General features: G+C 43.0%; 2 protein-coding genes and 1 long non-coding RNA gene across 6 annotated transcripts in view; 1 reads left to right on the top strand and 2 right to left on the bottom strand.

The window, feature by feature from the left end:
* ST7L (suppression of tumorigenicity 7 like) overlaps positions 1–1,168 on the bottom strand; it is a 52,142-nt gene extending 50,974 nt beyond the window's left edge. For all 4 annotated transcript variants that reach the window (XM_067558794.1, XM_067558795.1, XM_067558797.1 and 1 more), the window contains exon 1: positions 930–1,168. In XM_067558794.1, the coding sequence (XP_067414895.1) occupies positions 930–1,149 (220 nt within the window). In that variant the 5' untranslated portion in view covers positions 1,150–1,168. The remainder of the gene's footprint in view (positions 1–929) is intronic.
* A 611-nt stretch (positions 1,169–1,779) lies between these two features.
* On the top strand, positions 1,780–19,710 carry CAPZA1 (capping actin protein of muscle Z-line subunit alpha 1). The gene is made up of 10 exons (XM_067558800.1): positions 1,780–1,853; positions 10,032–10,095; positions 11,154–11,205; positions 12,227–12,290; positions 13,640–13,846; positions 14,319–14,398; positions 14,874–14,952; positions 15,543–15,614; positions 16,440–16,502; positions 17,223–19,710. Exons 1-10 carry the CDS (start codon positions 1,815–1,817, stop codon positions 17,361–17,363), a joined length of 861 nt encoding a protein of 286 aa, XP_067414901.1. The 5' UTR covers positions 1,780–1,814; the 3' UTR covers positions 17,364–19,710.
* LOC137160292 (uncharacterized) lies at positions 2,389–4,344 on the bottom strand. The gene is made up of 3 exons (XR_010921831.1): positions 4,293–4,344; positions 3,940–4,016; positions 2,389–2,847 (listed from the first exon to the last, which is right to left on the bottom strand). It is a non-coding gene; the product is annotated as an uncharacterized lncRNA (long non-coding RNA).
* Positions 19,711–21,783: the final 2,073 nt, after the last annotated feature.

Below are 21,783 nucleotides of genomic sequence, written 5' to 3'. Positions count from 1 at the left end.
GTTAGATGTTACTTACAACAATAATGGGTAAGGCATTTTTAAACAAAAGGGTGATTTTTAAACTGGTGGTGTCCTCGTAAGTATCTTGCCCAAGCCAATCTACAGAGCACATGAAACTGGCAGTGTTTTTATTTCTAATAGTGCCCACATGCAATTAACGAGGCCTAAAACCCTGAAGCCCAGACTCCATCCTGTGCTTTAGTGATAAGAATACCCAGAAAAGCAGGAGTATCTTCCTAGGCCACCTTTCTGGGCTACACCTGACAGTCTGCTGTAACTCTTTATTTGTAATGCACACTAACAAAACAATCACAATTATTTATGGATTGTGACAAGATTAGAGGGGAAAATATTCCCCCCCACACACACCCTGTTTGTTTACTATGTGCATTTGAGAGCTTTGTGTGTACACCACAGTGTCACTACTTCCCCTGGGGCCAGGGGCGTGGGGGGAAAAGCCTATCACAAAACAACAGGGAATGGGGGAATTTTTTTAAAAGAAAGGTGACTGTAAAACCATGGCAACTACCAAGGAGACTCAGAAGTCAGGATCAGGAGGAGCAAGTAAAGGGGAATCTGGGGCTAAAATTACCTGAACACTTATTTATTTGGAATGAAGGCGATTTCTCAGGGATGGTGGCGCACCAGAAACCGCTGTGGGGCCCATGGGAAATGGACCAAATGGGTCAGAAACCAAAAGCAACTAACTGCAGGGAATATACCCACCTTACCTACAACCCCCCGTCCCCCGCCCTGCCTGCCAGCTCACCCCGGGCCCGGGGAGCCCTCACACACCCCCCCCAACCTCACCCCCTCGCCTGGGGAACCCTAACCTCGCCCCCCAGCCCCAGGGCGCCCTCCCCCCCGCGCACACACACGCTCCCCCCACGCTGACCCCTCAGCCAAGGCAGGCCCGGCCCGCCTCTCACCTGCCGCCAGGTTGTCCAGGAGCCGGAGCGGGGCCCGCAGCCAGTAGAGGAGCCCGAGCGCCGCCAGCAGCAGCAGCAGCAGCAGCCCCAGCGCCCGAGCCCAGGGCACGGCGGCCAGCCCGGCCCCCCGCCGCCTCAGCCGCTCCCACCACCCGGGGGCGCCGGGCGAGCCCTGGGGCTGCGCGGCCGGGGCCGCCTCCCCGCTGCCGCCGTCCGCCATGGCCGCGCCGCCGGGGCCGGAGCGCTAGGGCGGGGCCGCGCAGCGAATCGGGCCGCGCGCCCGGGGGGCGGGGGGAGGCGGGGGCGTCCCCGCCGGCGGGGGGAGGGGGTGCGCGCGCCCTGCGCTCGGGGAGGCGGGCTGCGTGCGCGGTCCGGGGGCCTTGGGGTGCACACCCCACAGGAGGGGCTGGGGGGGCTGTTCCCGACTGCGGGGGGGCGGGGCCAGGCCCTGTCGGTGGGAGTGGGGGTGGGGGCTCTCTAGACGGTCCATGAGTCAGGCCCCCCCATCATGACATTGGGTTAAACACAGTGGCTGGGCACGCAGGGCCCACGGACGGGCTCGGGCTCCGCCTCCCCTCTACAGCCTGAGCCGCCCGGGACACCGGCCTCCAGGACCGGTCGCTAGTGGGTGGCACGACACGCCCTCCTGGGGGCGGGGCTCATCCACTGCCCAAAACCGAGATGGCGCCCAGTAGCTTCAAAGAGAACCACAGGGATCGGCGACTGCCCACTACCAAGATGGCGCCGACAAAGCTTCCGGCCCGGCACTTCCGGGTGGGCGGTTGCCTGGTGCCCCGGCCTCAGCCCCGGCTCCCCGTTCCCGGCGTGCTTTGCGCGGGGGCGGCAGGTGGGGCGGGCCGCCCAGCACGGCCCAAAAGACCCAAAATGGCGGACTTGGAGGATCGGGTGTCGGATGAGGAGAAGGTAGGGGCTGGGTTCCGTGCCCCCCCCCCCCCCCGCGCTTACCGGGGGTAGCGCCCCCCACTGGCCCCATCCCTAGGAAGGCAGGGCCGCGGGCCCGCCCTAGTTGAGCAGGAGAGCTCCAGGCCCACTCACGGGGTCCCCCCCATAGCGAGGGGAGAAACCGCCTCCAGCACCCCCACCGCCCGGGGGAGCCCCTGCTGCTATCCCCCTCCTACCCCACAGCAAGGGGAATGCCCCCAGCATCCGCCTCGTGCTGTCCTGCCATAGCGCGGCCAGGGACCCGCCCACCGTCCCCCTCGCTGCTGCCCCATGGAGGAGGGGCAGGGACCCGAGAGACGCGAGCCCCCAGGAAGAGAGTCACACACCCCCTGCTGAGGGAGCAAAACCCCCCCTATTTCATGACCCGCTTTGACACACACACACCCCACCCGCCCTCGGGGGGGGGGGGGGGGAACGGACTGCATTATATCCACTCCCTGCTAAAAGAATCCCCCCTCCCTTGCTCAGTTCAGAGGGCTGTGGGACTGGGGAGTGGTGGTACCCCCTTTCCCTCTTTGTCTCGCTAATAAAGGGGGAGGATGGTGGGCTCTCCTTCCCTATTTTATTATTTCACACAGATGGGAGGGGACCTGCTGCTCGGCAGCAGAGCTAAGCTGGACTCTTTCCAGCTGCCAGCGGGAGGAAGGCCCAGACAGTCACTAGTGCAGCGCCATCAGTTGCATTGGGATTATTTCCTTCTAATGTTTTTGGACAAATGCTCTTACAAATACCTTTCTCAGTGCGTGGGTGAAAAAACTGTAAATGTACCGTTTTTTGTTGATATCTTGCCTTAGTCTAGTAAATCTCAACACCTGCACCCCCACTGAATGAACCAGCTTCAGGTTGGAGGTGGCAGTCAGCTAGCACACAAGTTGGAGGAAGACTGGTGGCAAGCCCCATCTTTTATGAAAAGTCATTGGGATATTTAGTATCAGCAGAGCAGACAGGGCCTCTCCTACAAAGCAAATAGTGATTATATTTACATTGCTAATCCTAATTAGTCTAAAACAAACTTTCATTTTGCCTTTATCTTTAATCACTGTTTTTCTAAATCCCCTTTTTTGATAGCCCCCTGTGAAAAGAACATGATAAAAATACATAACATTTAAGAAATTATAACCGTAATTTAGCTGCATAAGCCTGAGAGTATAAGGCTGTAGTTCGGGACATGTTCATGAACATGAATTTGCCAGCCCACTGTGTAGGCAAACAGAGCATGTGCCTATGACAGTGTATAAAGGCATGTTGATGCTTTCAGTTCTCTCTCCAGATCTGGCCAGGCAGGGTGTGGCAGTTCCTTAATCTGCTTCTGATGGTGATAGGAGTTCTTGCTGATTAAACTTTGGTTTTATATGCAAGAAGCGGCACAAGAGATACTTTTTTGACAAATTGAAGGTGGAGGGGAATATTTTTGTTTGAAGGACAGCAATCTGTATTGCACAACTTCCTGATTACTCTCACTTCTAATTAGGGTGACACTTTCTTTGTAGCATTGATTAAATTTTTGTAATGGTTTGAGACAGTGGTTTTTGGATTATATGTGACAAGACAGGTGGAAGGAGATTACTAGATCTTTTCAGAAATGCACAAAACATTTTGTTTCAGTGTCTGAAGGAACTGCCATTGCAAAGGTAATTTTTTTCTCCCCCTCTTCCAACTAACTTTTCTTCATTTCCTCTCCCCCCTCACCTCCTACCAGTATTCTTTTGAAATTTTCTGACCAGCTTTAGCTCAAAATAAGGATTTACTTCATGGATCCTTTATGTGCTACCTCGGCTTTCCTCTCACTTGGAAGAGAGAATTACCTGCTACATGTACATGCTGAAAATAAAGAATTACTATACTTAGCTTACACTACTATTTTAAATGCGGATATTTTGGTACTTTGCATTATTTATCTTCTCATAGCCTTGAATGGAAGTACCATGTTAGTTTAATTAAAGTATGGGATAAAATATGCTCTCATGAGCAATTCCAAAGTTAATTTCTAACAGTTTTCTCCATTTGCAAACAGCAATTTTTAAGCCAAAGGCCTAGTAATAGATACCTGAACTTTGCACTTCTGGTCTTCTGTAGCTTTTTTTAGTCCAGGCCTTCTCCTAAATCAATGAGATAAGTGGCCCTCTGAAATAGAAGAAAGGAACAAACCAGTCAAAGGAACATAGAGGCCTATATCTACCCAAACAAAAGGGGAAGTGGGGGGAGGGGGAAATGGATGGACTTAGGCTCTACAGTGATCCACAAAACCCCCACTCAGCTGCTGCTTAACCCTACAGGCACCTACATTTTTGCTGTAAAAGTTTAAGATGCTTAAGTTTCTGCCTCTTGGCACATGCACCACTGTCTTCCACCTAAGCCCCAGTGTGGTCATAAACCAGGTTGAGTTAGGTGTTGCCCCACCTTTCTTCCTTAGGAACCTAATCTGGGGAGCATGCTCAGAGCATTCTCAACTCCACACAAAATGAATGGAGGAGCAACCACCTCCTTTAATACATTTAGCCCAGTAGTTATGGTATTCAGCTGGGATGGGGAAACCCTGGTTCAATTCCCTGCTTCTGCTTGATGAGAGAGGATTTGATTTGGGGTTTCCCACTTATCAGGTGAGTGTCCTAACTACTGGTTTATAGACAGCCCATGCTGTCTATGGGCTGCTGCATGTTTAATTAGATATACAAAGTGGGACAGCTTCATCAAGAGAAAGTGAGAGAGACCCACATCAGACTAACCCATAGTTCTTTAGTAAGGATAGTTTGCTAGTGTTGTATAGTATAACTTCTAACCATAAGACTATATATTTTCTTCTTTTGAATAAATTCCATACCATTTTCAGCTACTAATACTTTATAGTTCCCTGCTGCCTTTCAGCTGAAGATTTTAACAAAATAAATTAAGCCACCTTTCACCCCTGTCAGTATGTATTTCCCCAATTTTAGGGAAGAGGGAACTGAGACAGAGATTAAACGAGTTGCCTGTGGCATCTTTGAGTCATTGGCAGAGCTGGGAATAGACGTTAGAGCTCGTGGTCTTCTGCTCTAACCAATAGACAACCTTGCAATCACTTGGCAGACAAATCCAGGACATTGTTTGTTTTGCATACACTTTCTCTTTTTAAATACCTAGCTTTAACTGCTGACTTAAAAAGGAAAAATCAATTAACTTTAATAAAGGCCATGCAAATTAAACTAATCTGGTTTGCCACATCTATAAATATCTATTAATTGTCCCTCATATGTAAACATTGGATAATTGAAGGGTATGCAGCATATTAAAAACTCTCTGAATGTAAATTCCTCTAGCTTCTTATGAATTCTTTGTTGTCCCCCTCTTTTTCTGCTGCCATTTTGCAAGCTTAAAAAAAACTGGTTGGGTAACTAATTTACAAGATGCTTTCCCCATTTTAGAAAGAGGAAGTTAGTGTCTGCTACCACTCTGCAGAGATACCTGAAATGGTAATGATGAACCAGGAAGTAGGTCAGTTTTGCAGAAATAGTCTTAGTTTCATACTTCTGCAGACAAACATGCTATCTTGCTGACACCCAAAGTGACAAAAGAGCGGAAGCTTGGTATATAGGATTAATTTCTTTACTACATACAAAGTTTGCTGCTTCTATTTCATGAGTAGGCATTGCTGTTTTCAGCTGTGTAGAGTAATGATCTCTTCATTTTTTTAATTGTTCCAGAGCAAAGGGGAGGGGATGGGAGAAAACTACACTTTATAAGAATGGTTATATTTCTTTGCAGTGTGTGCTTTGCTCATGGCTGCTGTTTTAATCGCACTGGGCCTAAATATAGATTTGGCAATCACTGCCTTGTCTATTTAACTTCACCAGTCTTATTAAAGTGGGAGAAGTTACTTACATATTAAGTGTACATTGGAGTTTTGGTTTATTCTCTACTGTAAGGATTTGGTTAGTCTTTTAGGATTTGACTTTAGGATTTATTTTGTTTTGTCTTTTGAGATTTCATTAGTCTTTTAGGAAGCAAACTGTTGTAGGAGCAGGCGGATTTTGGGTCTAAGGTGCACTATAATAGCAAAAGAGAGGTGGTTATGTCTTCCTAACTATAATAAGGCACCCCTTTAACAGGGCCCCAAGTACAGTGCAATTGTGCAGCTACATAAGTGGCCAGCCACATCACTTCCATCATTACCAAGATGTTGCATAAATATAGCCACTGTGTAATTATTTTTAATTTTAATTTTCTCATCTTCCTCCTTCTCATTTTGTCCAGCTGCCATTTTAGGAGCTCAGTTGGAAGAGAGATTGTGTCCAGTTGGGGAGGTGGAGTAGGGGGAATGTACCCCTGCTGTGATCCTTCCCATTGAAATGGATCTTGGCATCTGTTGATGAAATTGTGTGTACTCGGAGTACAGCATTTGTAGTAATGCTTTAACACATCCAGAATTACATGCCTTATGTTTATGCTTACGCTTGCACTTCCTAAGAAAAGCACACGCGTCAGCCATGTAGGGCAGGACTCACAGGGCAAACTGTGGAACAGCAATGTCCATATTAGTTACTGTTCAGTAATCCTCATTGCAATCTAGGATAGTCTAATGCTTTTTGTCACACGTTCTCAGACGTTATATAGAGATTAGATACTCCAACTAGAATGAGAGTTATTTAAATAGTGGAATTTTATTAAACAATGGAAAAACACATTTTAGCAATGCTAAATATCTGTCATGCTTCAGCAAAAAGTAGAAGAAAACTAAGACTGGAAAGGTGGGCAAACATTCCATCCTACCTTATGCCTTTGTTCATGTCTTTTTATTCTTTTGTCAGTTGCACTCAAACTAATGTAAATATTTTGTGCATAAAAAAGAACATGCATTTTTAAAATAAATAAGTATAAATAGTCTCTGCTTTTCAGGTGTCTGCGAAATTGGCACCTTGTTGATGTCCACTCCAGCTAAGATGGAGATGATGCTGGTAGGATGGGAAAGCACCAAGAAAGCATGGCAAAGCCGCCTTCTGTCAGTGAAATGTTTTAAACCCTTTCTGAGGAGTTGCTCTTGATTCCTCTTGATGTGGAATTGCAAATAGTTTTTGCCATCCCACTAGAAGCCAGAAAAATGTTTTTGAAGGAGGTTGGCCTCTCAACTCTGCTCCTACAGATTAATTAATGTAATGATTAATTTGATATCTGTACTACTTGTTTTGCTATTCAAAATGGCCTTTACAGGACGAATTAAAAAAAATACTTGCTGTATTTGCTGAAGACAGTGAATGTAATGTCTTATCCAGCAAGAAAACCTTATCCAGCTTTTACCATAATTGAAAGCTGTGAATAACTGTAAAACTAAGTGGAAAAAAGTGGTTGTGTTTTATATCATCCTCAAAGGGAGCACTGTAATTGTGTGGCTGAGTCTACTGCCTCCAGAATCCTGTCCAGTAAAATAATATTCCCTCAGGTATAGTGAAAACCATAAAGCCTGGCTTGGAATTAGGGAACCTGTTGTTTAGACTGAAACAAATTTTCCTTAGTGCCAAAGCCACATGAATTCAAATAGTACAACTCTAGCATTTAATACATTTTAGAACACAATGGTGGTTTTGATTTTTCTTTCCCACTTCACAATTGAGGAAATCTCAGGTATTGCTTTCTACAGACATCAGCCTTCTCAGAACTTTATCATAGTATTTCTGATTCCAGATGCCTTAACTCTTTCACTACATTGTGAAGGTTTATAGTAGGCCCGCAGTACAACTTTCAGTAAAATGTACAGTTCCAGACGAATGAAGGAACAATGTGCCACAAAAGGGCACCACCAACTCCCTTTATTGACATATGCCAGAAATGGTTCCACATTTCATGTGGAATTGTTTTCAGTTTTTTTCTTTAACCAGAGATGCCAAATGAACAATTATTACAGAAGAGAGAGTAACATGGCATTAATGATGATCAGGGCTCTTAGTTCTCTGGGATAAAAAAATCAAAATGATCTAATAAAAACATCATAACCACATTTTTTCACAATTAAAATGAAATGCTGAACTTGAGTTTCCCTACCCACAGTATATATTGGTATCAGTTGAACACAATGTTTTATTATTATGTAGTAGAACCCCATTTATCCAACCCTCCTTTATCCAGCTCTCCACATTAACCAAACCGCCAGCCGCTCAGGGGCTGACTGCCCAAGACCCAGCTGCTGTCAGTCCTAGGCGGCTGGTGATTTGGTTAATACGGAGAGTTGGATAACGGAGGTTCCGATAAATGGGGTTTTACTGTCTGTTTCCATTTTTTCACAAAATATAAAAACTAAAGATTCACTGTAAAAATGCAAGTTCCATGTTTTTTCATGGCAAATGGATTTCTAGTATCCCTGATAATGACAAACCATGATGTCTAATATTGAATACCTAGTCAACTCCATGCAAACTCAGCAACTAATTGATAGGCTCAGATGAGCTTAAATAGAAATTTTCTCCATTGTTTCCAAATAGAAGGACTCAGGTCTGAAAGTTTCCTGACTATATTTGCTCCAAGTTCTTCTTGCACAGGTCATATTGTGTGGATGAAAGATAGAAACCTACCTGTGTAATCAAAGTAGTATATATACACAATATCCTTAGTTTTGAAAAGGTGGTCAGTGCATGCAGCAGAAATAATGTTGGCTTAGGGTTTGCTGTTTTGTATTCCCAAAGGATTTGTGGCTGCTTTTACTTAAGTATTTTGAGATGCTCTAGCTCCAATAGAAAGATTTTTCTGTGACCACTATTTTCTAGACTGTGGCTCCTGCTCTCTACATTGCAAGGAGCCATCAGATGAACAAGAGGGTCCTGCTCAGGCTGTTTGTTGCTGATCCACAGATAAACATGCAGAATGACTGCCACACTAGCTAAACAGGTCAAAAATTTAGAGATAAATGCCCAGCCTCACTGCTGACTAACTCTGATTCTTTCCATGTTTGTGATCTCCTCTCTCTGCCATCACATGCGCTTGTTTCCTGGGGGTCAATTGCATCTCCTCCTCCTACCAGTCATCAGCAACAAAGCAGTTTGCATCACAGATAACCCTGGACTCTCTCAGTTATGTTAAACTTCTTAGCTACACAGTTATCCAGTAGGCTATCATCTAGTAGCAGACCCCTTCCTCCTCCCCTTTCATCACTTTGGTTACTCACTCTTTACATAATTGACATATGGACCTCCAGATAGTTCCAAGCAACGGAAGCTAGCAGTGTTTTGTTACATCACAAAAAGACTGTTAGCCAACATTCTCCCTTTAAAAAACAAATCTGATTGTGTGTGCACTTGTGCAGGCTGGGCAGTTTGGTGTCTAAGGTGATGTTTGGGACCAAAGCGAAGTCCACATTATCATAACTGCTCACAAATTTTGAGTGACCAGCTTGAGAGTCCTAGAGACTGATTTCTCAGAGGTGTTGAGCATCTGCAGTTTCCACTGACTTCAGTTAGAGTCATGGGTGCTCAGATACTCTGAAAAATCAGGCCCAAAGCCTCAAGTTGGGTCCCCAGAACTGGAAGCACACAAAACTAATGGTAGGCCTGGAAGGATTAGATTTTTATAAGTAAATGTCAGTAAACCTTGATTTCATTATATATACACCCATGCAAACATGAAAAAAATATTTCCATTGATGATCATCAACATTTACAGATGGGCAAAGAAAGAAAAATGCTGTCTGAGAACATTAGAGTTTGATTTAAGGGTATTTACTATATATGTTGGCATGTGATGTTGACAGTTTATATTTTAACTGTTAGAAAGCTAACTTTTTTACTCTCAACGCCTGTCACTAAATAATAATTATCTAACCCCCTCAATTTCTTACAACTGTGGTTTAAATTAATGACAGTCAAAAAATGCATAAAACCTATAATTTTGTGCAACTGTGAAAATGTGTATTGATAAAAATTTTAAAAATCATTAAACATCAATATTATCCATCAAAATTATATTAAAAATCTAATTCTGTGGAGCCTAACTAAAGGACACTTTTGAAAATTTGTGCCTAAATCTCTCCATAAATAGTAGCATTACCTGTAACTGTAACATTCAATTATGCTAGTGAGCTATGCTGGTATAAATATGTTGCAGTTTGTTAGTACCAAACAAAAGACTGACACTGTTTATTGAATTTAGTCCACTAATGACTATTCTGCCTTACTGCAGGTGCGTATAGCTGCAAAATTCATCACTCATGCACCCCCAGGAGAATTTAATGAAGTGTTTAATGGTGAGTAAATAAAGAAAATTAAAAAGTTCATAGAGTTTTCCAGGTTTCAGCTATTATCAGATGGAAAATATTTAAGGTGCCTCAAAACATGGTTGGGAGAGGGACTTTATTTTTTAGGCCAAGATATTTCAAAAGCGACTAATGATTTTAAATACTGACTTGAGACACCTTAAAAGAGGCTGGATACCCAGCACTTTCTGAAAATCGGGCCTTTTTAAAGTGTCCCATCTTAAACACCTAAAAATTGAGGCACCCAACTCAGTTCATTTTTGAAGTCAGGGCCTAAGAGCCTAGGTTTACCTTAAATCTTTTCCTGATCTTTGTTTGTGTGCATGTCACATGAATGTTGTACTCTGAAGTTTGTGTTATGGAGACATCATAGTAACTAGCTTTCCATTTATGTAATTGATTTTGGACTCCTTCATCAGAAAACACCACATGAGCCATTTTCACTGTTCAACAATGTTGTGGCTGGAATTTTGTTAAAGCCAGAATGGCTGTTGGTTTACTTTCATTCTACCATAACTCAAAAGTGGCTAAAGAAGTTCCTTAACTTAAAAAAAAAAGAAAAAAAAAAAGTTGTTGTTTTGAGCAGAGACTAAGAAAGAAAATTACAGCCCCAAAGGTACATGTTTCTGAAAGTTGTGAATGTATGAAAATGAAGAGTATAATGGAAAATGTTTTATTCTTCTGATGATAATCTTATGTAGAGTTTCATCAGTAAATCTCAAAGCACTTTACAAAGCATCATTATCCGCATTTTTCAGATGGGGGAGCTGAGGCAGAGAGGTAAGGTAAAGTCTCCCTATAGTGGTTGCTACTTATGACCAGTAGTATAGCCCCTCTGCCTGGCATAGCTATGGTTTATCAGCTTTCAATCGGAATCATCACACAGACAGCAAGGAGAGAAGAATTTTGCTTTGTTATTCACCCACATACTATGTTTAATAAAATGATTTATAGTCATCTGAATGTTTATTGGGCCTCTGCTTTCATTTCAGTTTTAGTGGTATAAAGACAAACATTTGATAATCTGTCTGAACATTTCTTTTCTCTAGATGTCCGGTTACTGCTTAACAATGACAACCTTCTCAGGGAAGGGGCAGCGCAGTAAGTATTGTTTAAAACAGGTTTCAGAACAACATTTTAAGGAAGTGGGTAAGCGTGTTTTTTTTTCAGTCCAATGACATAACAGTGATGTGAGTTGTGATCACTTGTAGTGTTGATGGAGGGAGCAATACAGTGTGATTTCTCCCTTCCAACCAAAAAAAAATCTGGGAATGTGGAGAGTCATCTCCAAAACATCTAAGCAGAACTACCTGTATTATAATAGAATCTAAAATGAGAAGAGCCAACATATGTCCATTGTAATCTTTTAGCATCCTAAGAAATGTTTCATCTTTGTCCAAGCTTCCAGAGGACTGGTACTGTTATGCTGTCTGGAGTGGCTAATATTGTGAGTGCCATCCTCTTGGCAGACTGTCAAGAAGCAGGGCAGAGACCCCAAACTGGTTGTATGTTCTATCATTAAATTTCACCAACTCAGTAACAAGTGTGAACTCCTAAAGCACTGTAATGGTCTTGTCGAGTCACAGACAGTCCCTGTGGGCACTCCACTTTATCTTGTTCCCCAGGCAAGCTACACTCAGGGCTTGGTACACATACAGGGCTGCAGCTGCGCCACTGTCGTGCTTTAGTGAAGCAGCTACTATGCCAAAGGGAGAGGCAGCTATGTCGATGGGAGAAGCTCTCGTCAACCTCGCACTGTTTATACTGGGGGTTAGATTGATATAACTGTCGCTCAGGGGCATGTGGATTTTTAACATCTCAGTGCAACGTAGTTATACTGATGAAAGTTTGTAGTGTAGGCCTGGCCTTAGTGATAGTTGGTTGCTATACACCAAAGATCTCAAAATATTCATGTTGTTCCCATCCCAAAAGACCCGTCACTTACCCCAGATCAATTCGTATCTTCGATCTCACACCAGAAAGTCTTTCCCAGAGCACTGTTTATGAAAGTATTAAACATGCACATTTTCTGTGTACGGGATTTGTACTCAGTTGCTCAGTGAAAATGTAAACAATAAAGACTGCACAGTTAAAGCTTACCTTTTTTTTCAATTATTAACAGTGCATTTGCCCAGTATAACATGGATCAGTTCACTCCGGTGAAGATAGAGGGGTATGATGATCAGGTAAGACAAAGTTTTTCTGTCTGTCTTTTCAGGTTTTCATATTGGTACCCCTCACTGCAGGTATTACAATATCCTTCCATAAAGATCTGGATGTGAAGTTATGGTTAGGTTGAAAATATGATATTCTGATTACCTAACATTTTTCTTTACACTCCGTGTAAATCCAGTAGGGGTCTTGCCTGAGGCAGAGTGAGAAAAGAACGCTTTTCTTTTAGGGCTGGTTAGCAGCTCTGAGATGCTGTGTGCTCACAGCTCCCATTGGTTTCAGTATCTAGCTCTTAAAAATTAGCATATCTTCTTTTTCCATTTCCATCTATATCAAATTCCTCGTTATCCAGTTATTCCAAATACATTGACTCTCCCGTTATATCATTTCAGCCCTTCTGCATTCCCTTCTCCTGTATAAAAACACAGACTAAAGAACTTCCTATTTTCCTCCAAAAGATGGTCTGGGAATTTTTTTGCCTGTTGTTACATACAGGCGGAGGTTTCACAAGAGAGACAATTCATTTCCATTTTTAGAGGGAGAAAGTGGGCCCTGCTGGAACTGAAAGCAGGCTTGGATGCCTCTGGTTTCTGAGCTCAGTACTGATACAGGAACTGCTTCCCAGTGTCCACAAGTGCCAGTGGACTCGGGCAAGTGATGCAGGCATGGGAAGTGTACCAGTGCTAGGCTGCCAGCAGAAGTTGTCCGCCCCGTGAGATAGAGGTTTGGCTCTTCAGTTTGGTCTGGCTGCTGAGATGACTGATCTCCTGGTGGGAAGGGAATGCCCTGCCAGGCTGTTAAAGAACATTCACCCCACCCTAACCCTCTAATACACAGTGAAGTAAGCACAGCTACTCTTTCTCCTTCTCAGAGGAGGAGTTGCTGCAACATAAAGGCTTATGGAAAGAATAAGAGAGAGGAAAATGATGTACACCTGAGGGACAACCACGCTTCCTTCTAGGAAAGAGAAAGAAACGGGGCTTGAGTTATACGCTTAGTTTTTCAGAAGCAGAATAATGTATGTTTGTGTAGTATTTCATACCAAGATTCCTAAAGAACATTGTAAGCTTTACACAACATCACTGAATGCAGCCGCCTCTGGGTCGGAAAGCTACAATATAGCCATGATGAGAGGGACAGTTTGTCCATGGACCTCACAGCAAACCCCAAATCATTAGATGAATCAAAGAACCATTAATAACCTTGCAAAGCAGACAGGATTTCAGGTAATAAGGTTTCATCTGAAACAAATAATCCCTTGTGGTGATGAAATCTAGCAAACTGTTGCACTCGAGCCCAGAAGAGCAAAAAGATAATTAAATCAGCATAAGGAAGCACTTCATTCTTTCCCTTTATTTTTCAGGTCTTAATTACAGAACACGGCGACCTGGGTAATGGCAGATTTTTGGACCCCAGGAACAAACTTTCCTTTAAGTTTGATCATTTAAGGAAAGAAGCAAGTGATCCCCACCATGAAGACACAGAAGCAGCTCTAAAGCCGTGGAGAGATGCCTGTGATAGTGCGTTGAGGGCATATGTGAAAGATCACTATCCCAATGGCTTTTGTACTGTTAAGTATCCTACCTTATTTCATTGATGGTTCTTTGTCCCATGGCTGTTAGCCCCTTAGGGAGACTACATAGTGTATTTTGGGCTCTCTTCTTCACGAGTGTCTGTCTTGTCTTTGCTGTACAAAAATAAGGATCCAGAAGAGGATGCAGACGTTTGTGTGTGCATTCATATAATGTGTAAACAGTGGCAAAATGTTTCCCTTAATTACCTCAACCACCTGTGGGTAAATACACACTAATGCACCCTCTCCAGTGTTAAGCGGACCAGGAAAGGAAGTAATGTGTGTTTGCACATGTATGCACATGGAAGCATAGAGAAGGTAGCTAATAGTATATGTGCACTGTCGCTCTCTCTTAGCTCTGTGGTGTAGCATCACCTAGTATTACCAGAATTAAGAACACAAAGATGTTGGAATACACAGCAAGAACTTGGCATTACGATGCTTATTTTTCATTTCTTTATGAATTCAGGTTTACGGTAAGACTATAGATGGACAGCAGACAATTATTGCCTGTATTGAGAGCCACCAGTTTCAGCCCAAAAACTTTTGGTAAGAATATTTTAAAATGTACATGCTCCTTCCTTTGCTAGCCCTTTGAGCACAAGCTCTTCCTCTCCATGCCTGCTCCAAAGCAGTAGGTTGATCCAGAACAGGTCCTCTGCTTCCTCTCTTATCCACTTCCTGATAGCATCTACTGCTGGCCTGCTTCCCTAGCAGGCCAGGCTGGATGAAATTGTTCTGAGAGAGGCCCCTCTGCTGCTCTCTTTCACTGGCTGGTTCATAGGCAGTAGTGAAGCCTGGAAGCTGTAGCCCTCCTTGTTTTGGAGCCTCAGCAAATTGCACCCTCAGTATACTAATGCACCGTTGCCTTGAACTGCACTGCACCAATGGAATGAGGTGCCGTGAGAAGCTGGGAATATGGGCACCGGGTGCGGGGAGTACAGCAGAGGTCACGCGTTGGGCTCTTTCCCTTTCAGTGTTGAAAGCTGTTTTCTCAGTCACTTTGTGCTTTGGTTCGTTTTAGGAATGGTCGCTGGAGATCAGAGTGGAAATTTACCATCACGCCGCCTACTGCTCAGGTGGTTGCAGTGCTGAAGATCCAGGTTAGTTACACCACCCAGCAACAATCACATCAATTGCATTACTGCTTCTCAAGGAGTTCTTGTGGGACTGACACCAAAAATAAATGCTTAGGTGGACACAAAGGTGACATTTTAAATTAGGACACTTCATGACTGTTGAATTATGCAGCAGCTGTTTAAAATACTAAAGAAATGTAAACCTTTAATGATTGTAATAGCTAACATCTGGCCTGATGGGTTAGTATTAGTGGATTGTATTGCTTTGTGTATTCAAACTGCACACTTCACTTCTGGTCCCTGCTAACCAGGGATAAGCTTACAAGTTGTACTGTGAACACTTCATTGCCTGCTTTCATCCCAGCTATAGAGTATTTATTGCATTAGCATAATATTGGAAAGTCCTGGCTGAGAATAAAGTCCCTTGGAAAATCCATCCAGCCTTCATTAGTCTCCATCAGAAGCTAAGAAAACTGTCACAACATTACTGTTGTGTATTTCTCCTGGTCTTTGGCGAGTGTCTAGCATAATGGAAGTCTGCCTCAGTTGTGGCCTCTAGGTATTACCACAATATAATATTAATTATACACTGTGCTTGTTCTTTCTTTGTGCAGGTTCATTACTATGAAGATGGCAACGTGCAGCTGGTTAGCCATAAAGATATCCAAGACTCTGTAACGGTTTCAGTGAGTATGGAGAATTTACAGCATTTCAGTAGCTCTTTTCTGTTGGTTTGTGTCACCAAGGGCAGCTTTACTCTCAGATCTGACTCCATTCTTGTGACTCTTATTGTAAAGGTTATTGATCAAATTCTAGGCTGACCACACAGTGTGGCAGCAACATGTACAGTGGCCTGTGGGAAACCCAGTTTCTTACACTGCTAGTAGACTAAAGACTGGTGAGAGGCACAGTGCAGGGCCTCTCTTAGTTGTATGCTTTTCATGTTTAGAGTAGGGGTCACATATGACCTGGAGGAAACTAGCTGCCTTCTCTTCCCTTTGGGAGGGAAAAGGAGAATTTGAACTAAAATACTTAAGCATGTTTCAGAAAAATCTTGAGTCTTCAGCACCAAGGCCAGGCAGTTATAGTTGCAACAAATGCTTGGAAGCCTAAACCCCACGTGAAAGAGAAGGTAACTAGTCCTGTGATAACAATTAGGCAGTAAGGAAAAGGTAGAGGGGCAGTAATGTCTGCTCACAAGTCTGTTCTGTACCAAAAACATCCAGTTCTCTTTTGCTCACTAGAGGGCAGTCCTGTCTTTCACTTTGTACTGAATAGTGTGTATACGCAGCTTTTCTTGCCTCTGTTCCAGCCTACGCCCTGCTGAGGAGCATTCACAGTTGCTAAAGGGTACTGGCACGAATGTGGTCTGGAACTGTCATTTTTCTCTGTTCCCTATTCGCCTGTGATCTAAGTATTTATAGAATTTCATTCTAGAAAGAAACTCCTCTAATAGATTTTATATTCAGTCTTTGAACTTGAAAATAATTATTGTTCCTCTTGCTCTGTAGAATGATGTCCAAACAGCCAAGGAATTTATTAAGATCATAGAACATGCAGAAAATGAATATCAGGTAAGAGAATTTAGCAGGGATCCATTGATTCCATCAGGCTTATTCATTTTCATGGATTTTTTTAAAAAAACACTTCCCTATATTTACCAATGATCAGAACTTGAGAGATTAACACTCTAGTTTTGTTCCAGCCCGTCCTTTCTTCGCTACCCTCTTTTTCTAGTTTCATAGTCAGTTTATCTGATGGAGTGTGAATTATTTGGAGCAGGGACAGTAGTTCATCTGTAAGCCTCCAGGCACAGTGATGGGGCTATGTCAATGTTTCATACTACATTAAATAAAGACAGCAGTATAACAAGTTCCTTTAAAGCGTATTAACAAGACAGCTGGAGTGGGGCCTGGCAGGTGCAATGTCACCAATTCCAATCCAGGCGATGACGACGACGACACTGGGTACAGCTCTTGGCAAGCTCTGCAGAAAGGCTAGGGATTAGGTGAGCCACCTCCCTGTGACTAAACTTTTGCCAAGGAAAGGTCTGCTGCAGCTTCCCATGCAGTGCTTGTTCTGTATGTGAGAAAGGGCCTTACCCCCAGGCCTTTTGCAAACAAATTCACTTGAGAAGAAGGAGCCACACACACACACACAGCCTGAGTTTGCTTTATCAGTTAGTTGGTAGGTACTGCCTGGCTTTAATACTGAGTAATGCTTGTTTAAATCATCCATCCTTCTGCTCTTGTAGTTCTATTTAGATAGACACTTTAAACCACTTGTTCTTGCAGACGGCGCTCAGCGAAAACTATCAGACTATGTCAGACACCACGTTCAAAGCCTTGCGTCGGCAACTGCCTGTCACTCGCACCAAGATTGACTGGAACAAAATCCTCAGCTACAAGATTGGAAAAGAAATGCAGAATGCTTAAGGCAGAACTGATGAGATTGATGAAATGGTAGCGTACAAAAACTAAATGTGGTCTGATGCCTGTAGTAGAAAGTGAGAGCCTGAGACATGAGGTCTAGTATAACAGGCCAGGTGTGAGGCCTGAGCTAAAGTAGCAGTCAAGCCTTGTTATTATAAAGCAAACTTAGCAACAGTCAGGTTGTGAATCCTGGCAGACTCACAGATACTGGGAAACACACACCTTCCAAAGAAGTGCTAGACATGAGCACATTCCAATACCAGGAATGGTACGAGCTCGCTCCCCAAAGATAACAAAGACACACTCACCCCTCTTAAAGACAAGGTCAGGATGACACTGTGATGGATAAAGATGTTTTGATCAAACCATCCTGTAGTGGACAAGGTAAAGGGTGGTATCTTATCACGTCAAAGGGCAATACAGAACTTGTTCTTATCAGTGTATAAAAGAGGGTCTCAGAGGAAGCGTCTTTGTCTGACTGAGTGAGGAACAGAAAATCCCGCCGTTTACTGAGATGGTCCATTGTCACAGACAAACATGTATTAAGTGTACTTATAGGGCACTTTGTACCTTGCTTTGTTGGCAATAAACCTGGCCTGGTGCCTTCGTTACTGAAACAGATCTCTGGTCTTATTGGGTAATCCAGTCATGGTTTGCTGTATCAGCTATCTGTGCAGAGCTGGGACAGCATACACCTGGGAGAACACACATGCAGCCAATAACTGCAACACTGCCCCAACATGATTCAAACACGCAGCCTTCTGATAAGAAAGATACCACCCTTAAGCTGCTACAGGATGGTTCTTTACTCAGGCCTTATGTGTCAGGTTCTCACTTTCTACTACAATGCCAAGTAGGTCGTTTCTAAACCAGTGTGGCATTTTGCTAGGGCTTTCAAAGTTAGCGAGTTTTCTAGCCTCACAGAGAACTATTGAACAAATAGCATTGTCTTTGTGTTTTGTGTTCCCTACCATACAAACTTCCTGTTACTGCATTTACTGGTAGATCATTTGAATTAAACCACATTAATGGTTCAGTGATACAGATCAGTTTGGGAGTCACTAATTGCAGTGGTTGGAAAATTTCCTAGCCCTAAAAGCCTTTTTATAAATACAGGGAGGAGGTGTTGGGAGTATTATCCCTGCATCCTTACACAGCACTCCTAGTACTCCAGTAACTCTGTCAGATCTGATAACCGCTCAAGCTGCTGCGCTTGAAGCTGTAACAAATGCAAGAGAAGGCACATCCTCCCACACATGCCCACTGCTGAGCTCTACATAGCAATGGGCCTATAGCAGGGGTTCTCAACCTCCGGCCCACGGGCCACTGTGGCTCAATCAGCACACAGCTGAGGTCCTCAGGGCCAGAAAGGTAATGTTGGATGTGGGCCACATAACACATGTGCAGCCCACAACGGTAAATAGGTTGAGAACCACTTGCCTATAGGCTTAGGTTTTAATATTTGGGATGTGTTTACATGATCCCTTACAGAAATCCCAAGAAGGCCAGATTTTCTGTGTACGGTTTTTTTTTGTTGTTTTTTTTTTTAATCCAAAGATTTGAGTTACGTTCCCTCTAAGTGAATTTTTTTTTCTTTTTATTTCCTGAAAGTATGGTTAACAGACATGCATTTTTACAGGACAGCTAATCCAGTTCTCTATTTTTTTTTGTATTGTTAAAATTGTTAGTATTGTGACTGCTGAGACCTTTTGTCTGGATGGATATTAAATATTAAAGTTAAAAATGCAAATGTCTAAGGAATAATCAGTATGTTGTGCTTTAATGCTTTGTGGCAGGTTCCTAGAGTTTGTATCACAGGTGTATGAATGGATAGTGTATTAAATGATAAATAAAAGATTTGCACCAAAGTGAGAGAAAATCACTCCCAATCTTTGTCTCCTTCTATTGGGGCCAGTTTCTTATTATACTTAGAGGGAACGCTGGGATTAATATTTGCTTTTTAAAATTTGCTCTAAATTATTCCATTTTTAGTGGTACAGAAAGTAACTGTGTGTGATTGAGGAGCAGCTTCCCCCAAAAGAGGAAGTATATTTTCTCTCTCTCTCTCTCTCTCTCTCTCTCTCTCTAAGAAACCAGAACATAAATGCACTGCTAAATGAACTCTGTTCAGCTAATTCACTCTGCTTCGTTTACACTTGATTGTCCTTATATCTTTTCCAAGGTCTTTTTTAAACAGGCTGGTGTCTTCCTATTTTTAAAAATGCAAAGAAAAAGTGGCAGGTTGTGCATTAAACATCAGTTTTGCTCAGAATACCACAAAATAAGAGTGTCAGTGTCCCATTTTTCATGAGAAGTTTTGTCAGAATAAAATATTTGTATTTGCCATTCAGCATATCCTCACATGTCCTGTGTGTCAACTACTTCAGTAGAAATACACCAGTCTTTTTGTCCTACTTGTGTCTGTTCTTTATGATCTCTGATATTTATGCCTAATCAAAACAGTTAACTGCTACAGGAACTCAGCATGCATCCTGCTATAATGATGGTAATCCCGATGTGAGTAGTTTGGGGGTAGCAACAGGGTGAGCAGTATTATACGCAAGGCTACCAGCAATTTTTCCATCATATCATATACACCAGCTTAGAATTGGAGTCCTGAACGGAAAGGTGTGATATTTATGTGCCTGTGAGAACTGTAAAACACCCGCACCTATTACAGTATTGCACATGGGGCTTATCCTGTCTGTCCCTGTAATACCTTGATATGTTTTACGGTATCCACCTAACTCTCAATAACTCATGTCCTGGTGTATCACCGCTACAGCTAACTCCTGGGAACAATCAGAGCTCTGTCAGACACATTGTGATACAAATAGGAATAATATACATTGTGCATAACTGCACACTGATTGGTTGTTTTAAGAGCAAACATTTGCGTCCAGGAATTCCAAAAGGTTAAGATTGTGCAGCCATTAACTCAGGTTATATGTGTGCAGTTTTCTAACCCTTTTTCACTTTTCAGTATAAGCCTTAATGTATGGCACCTTAAGAATGCATGTCATCAAAATATATAGCAGGATGCACTATGTTACCAATCCTAGAGCAACTTTGGAATTTCCCAGGATTTTAATGCTTGAGTTCAGAATTGTACTGTTGTGTTACTACAAGCCAGTTACATTTAAAAAAAATTGTGTGCAGTGTTATAGCCATGTTAGAACCAATATAAGAGAGACAAGGTGGGGGAGATGAAAGAGAGAAGATTTCGAACTACCAGCTAGGTCGCTTGAAAGCTTGTCTCTTTCACCCATGGAAGTTGGTCCAGTAAAAAATGTTACCTCTCCCAACTCATCCTCTCTTGAAAAAAAAAAAAAAAAAAAAAAGATTGACCGTAACTTGAGTGTGCACAGAGCTGTGGGCAAAAGTGCTAGGTTCTAATTTTAGTTCTGCCACTGCTCTCCTGTGTGACTTTGGGTAAATTGCTTCATTGTTCTGCCTCCATTTCCATACTTTTTAAAACCAACAACAGAAGATTACTTGTCTCTCTCCTACAGGGACCAAGCTGGCTACAACACTCTGCACCTGCCCCAGAGGGGTATATTGACCTGATCAAAGCCTTATTGTACAATGCACTGTTCAAATAAGCAACAGAGATTCCCTGTACTAGTGAGTTCACGTTCTAGGGCCTTGTCACTGTTAACAGATGAACTAAAATGGATTTTTTTAAAAAGTTAGATAATTGATTTAAAGGTGGTTAGAAATCTACTTTTGCTAACTCAATATAACCCAGGTTTAAATTCATTTAAGAGTGTCCATATAGGAGCTTTGCACTAGTTTAAGTGAGGGTTTGTCTACACCTGAAAGTTAATGCGGATTAAGGTAGAATTTAAAGTGCAATAGCTGTTCCTGCAGAGTTCCATGTGTGGACAGTCTTTGAAAGCATAAGTGGGTTAAGCTCAACAGGAAGTAAAAACACTTCTGTTCCAGAACAAGGGTCTCCACACATGGCGTTAATCAGGAACAACTCCGTAGGTAAACAAACCCTAAATCAAACTAGAAATCCATAGTTAGTTAGAGTGGTGGCCCTTGTAAAATAGACCAAGCTTAAGGGCTAGTCTCCGCTTAAAACTTACAGTGGCACAGCTGTAGCGGTTGAGCTGTGCTGCTGTAAGAGCGCTTGTGTGGCTGCATTATGTTGGCAGGAGAGAGCTCTCCTTACCCTGCCAAAGACATAAAACCACCTAAACAAGTGCTGGTAGCTATGTTGGTGGGACATAGTGCTTACGCACAAGGGGTGCGGTTTTTTCACACCTCAGCGAAAAAAGTTTTGCTGGCATAAGTGCTAGTGTAGACAAGGCCTTTGTGAGAACATTTCTCTGAATAGCTTTCAGAGACAGTGCTAAAAGCCACCTGGACCCCTGTCTTACTATTGCCACCGCTGGGGAAGCTGCACCAGTGGGAAAAC

This window comes from Emydura macquarii, unplaced genomic scaffold (assembly GCF_026122565.2).
Source record: "Emydura macquarii macquarii isolate MOO-44397 ecotype Brisbane River unplaced genomic scaffold, CSIRO-AGI_Emac_v2 contig_2184, whole genome shotgun sequence".
Taxonomy (NCBI): domain Eukaryota; kingdom Metazoa; phylum Chordata; order Testudines; family Chelidae; genus Emydura; species Emydura macquarii.
Note: the sequence above shows the minus strand (reverse complement) of the source record. Positions and strands in the feature narration are given on the sequence as shown.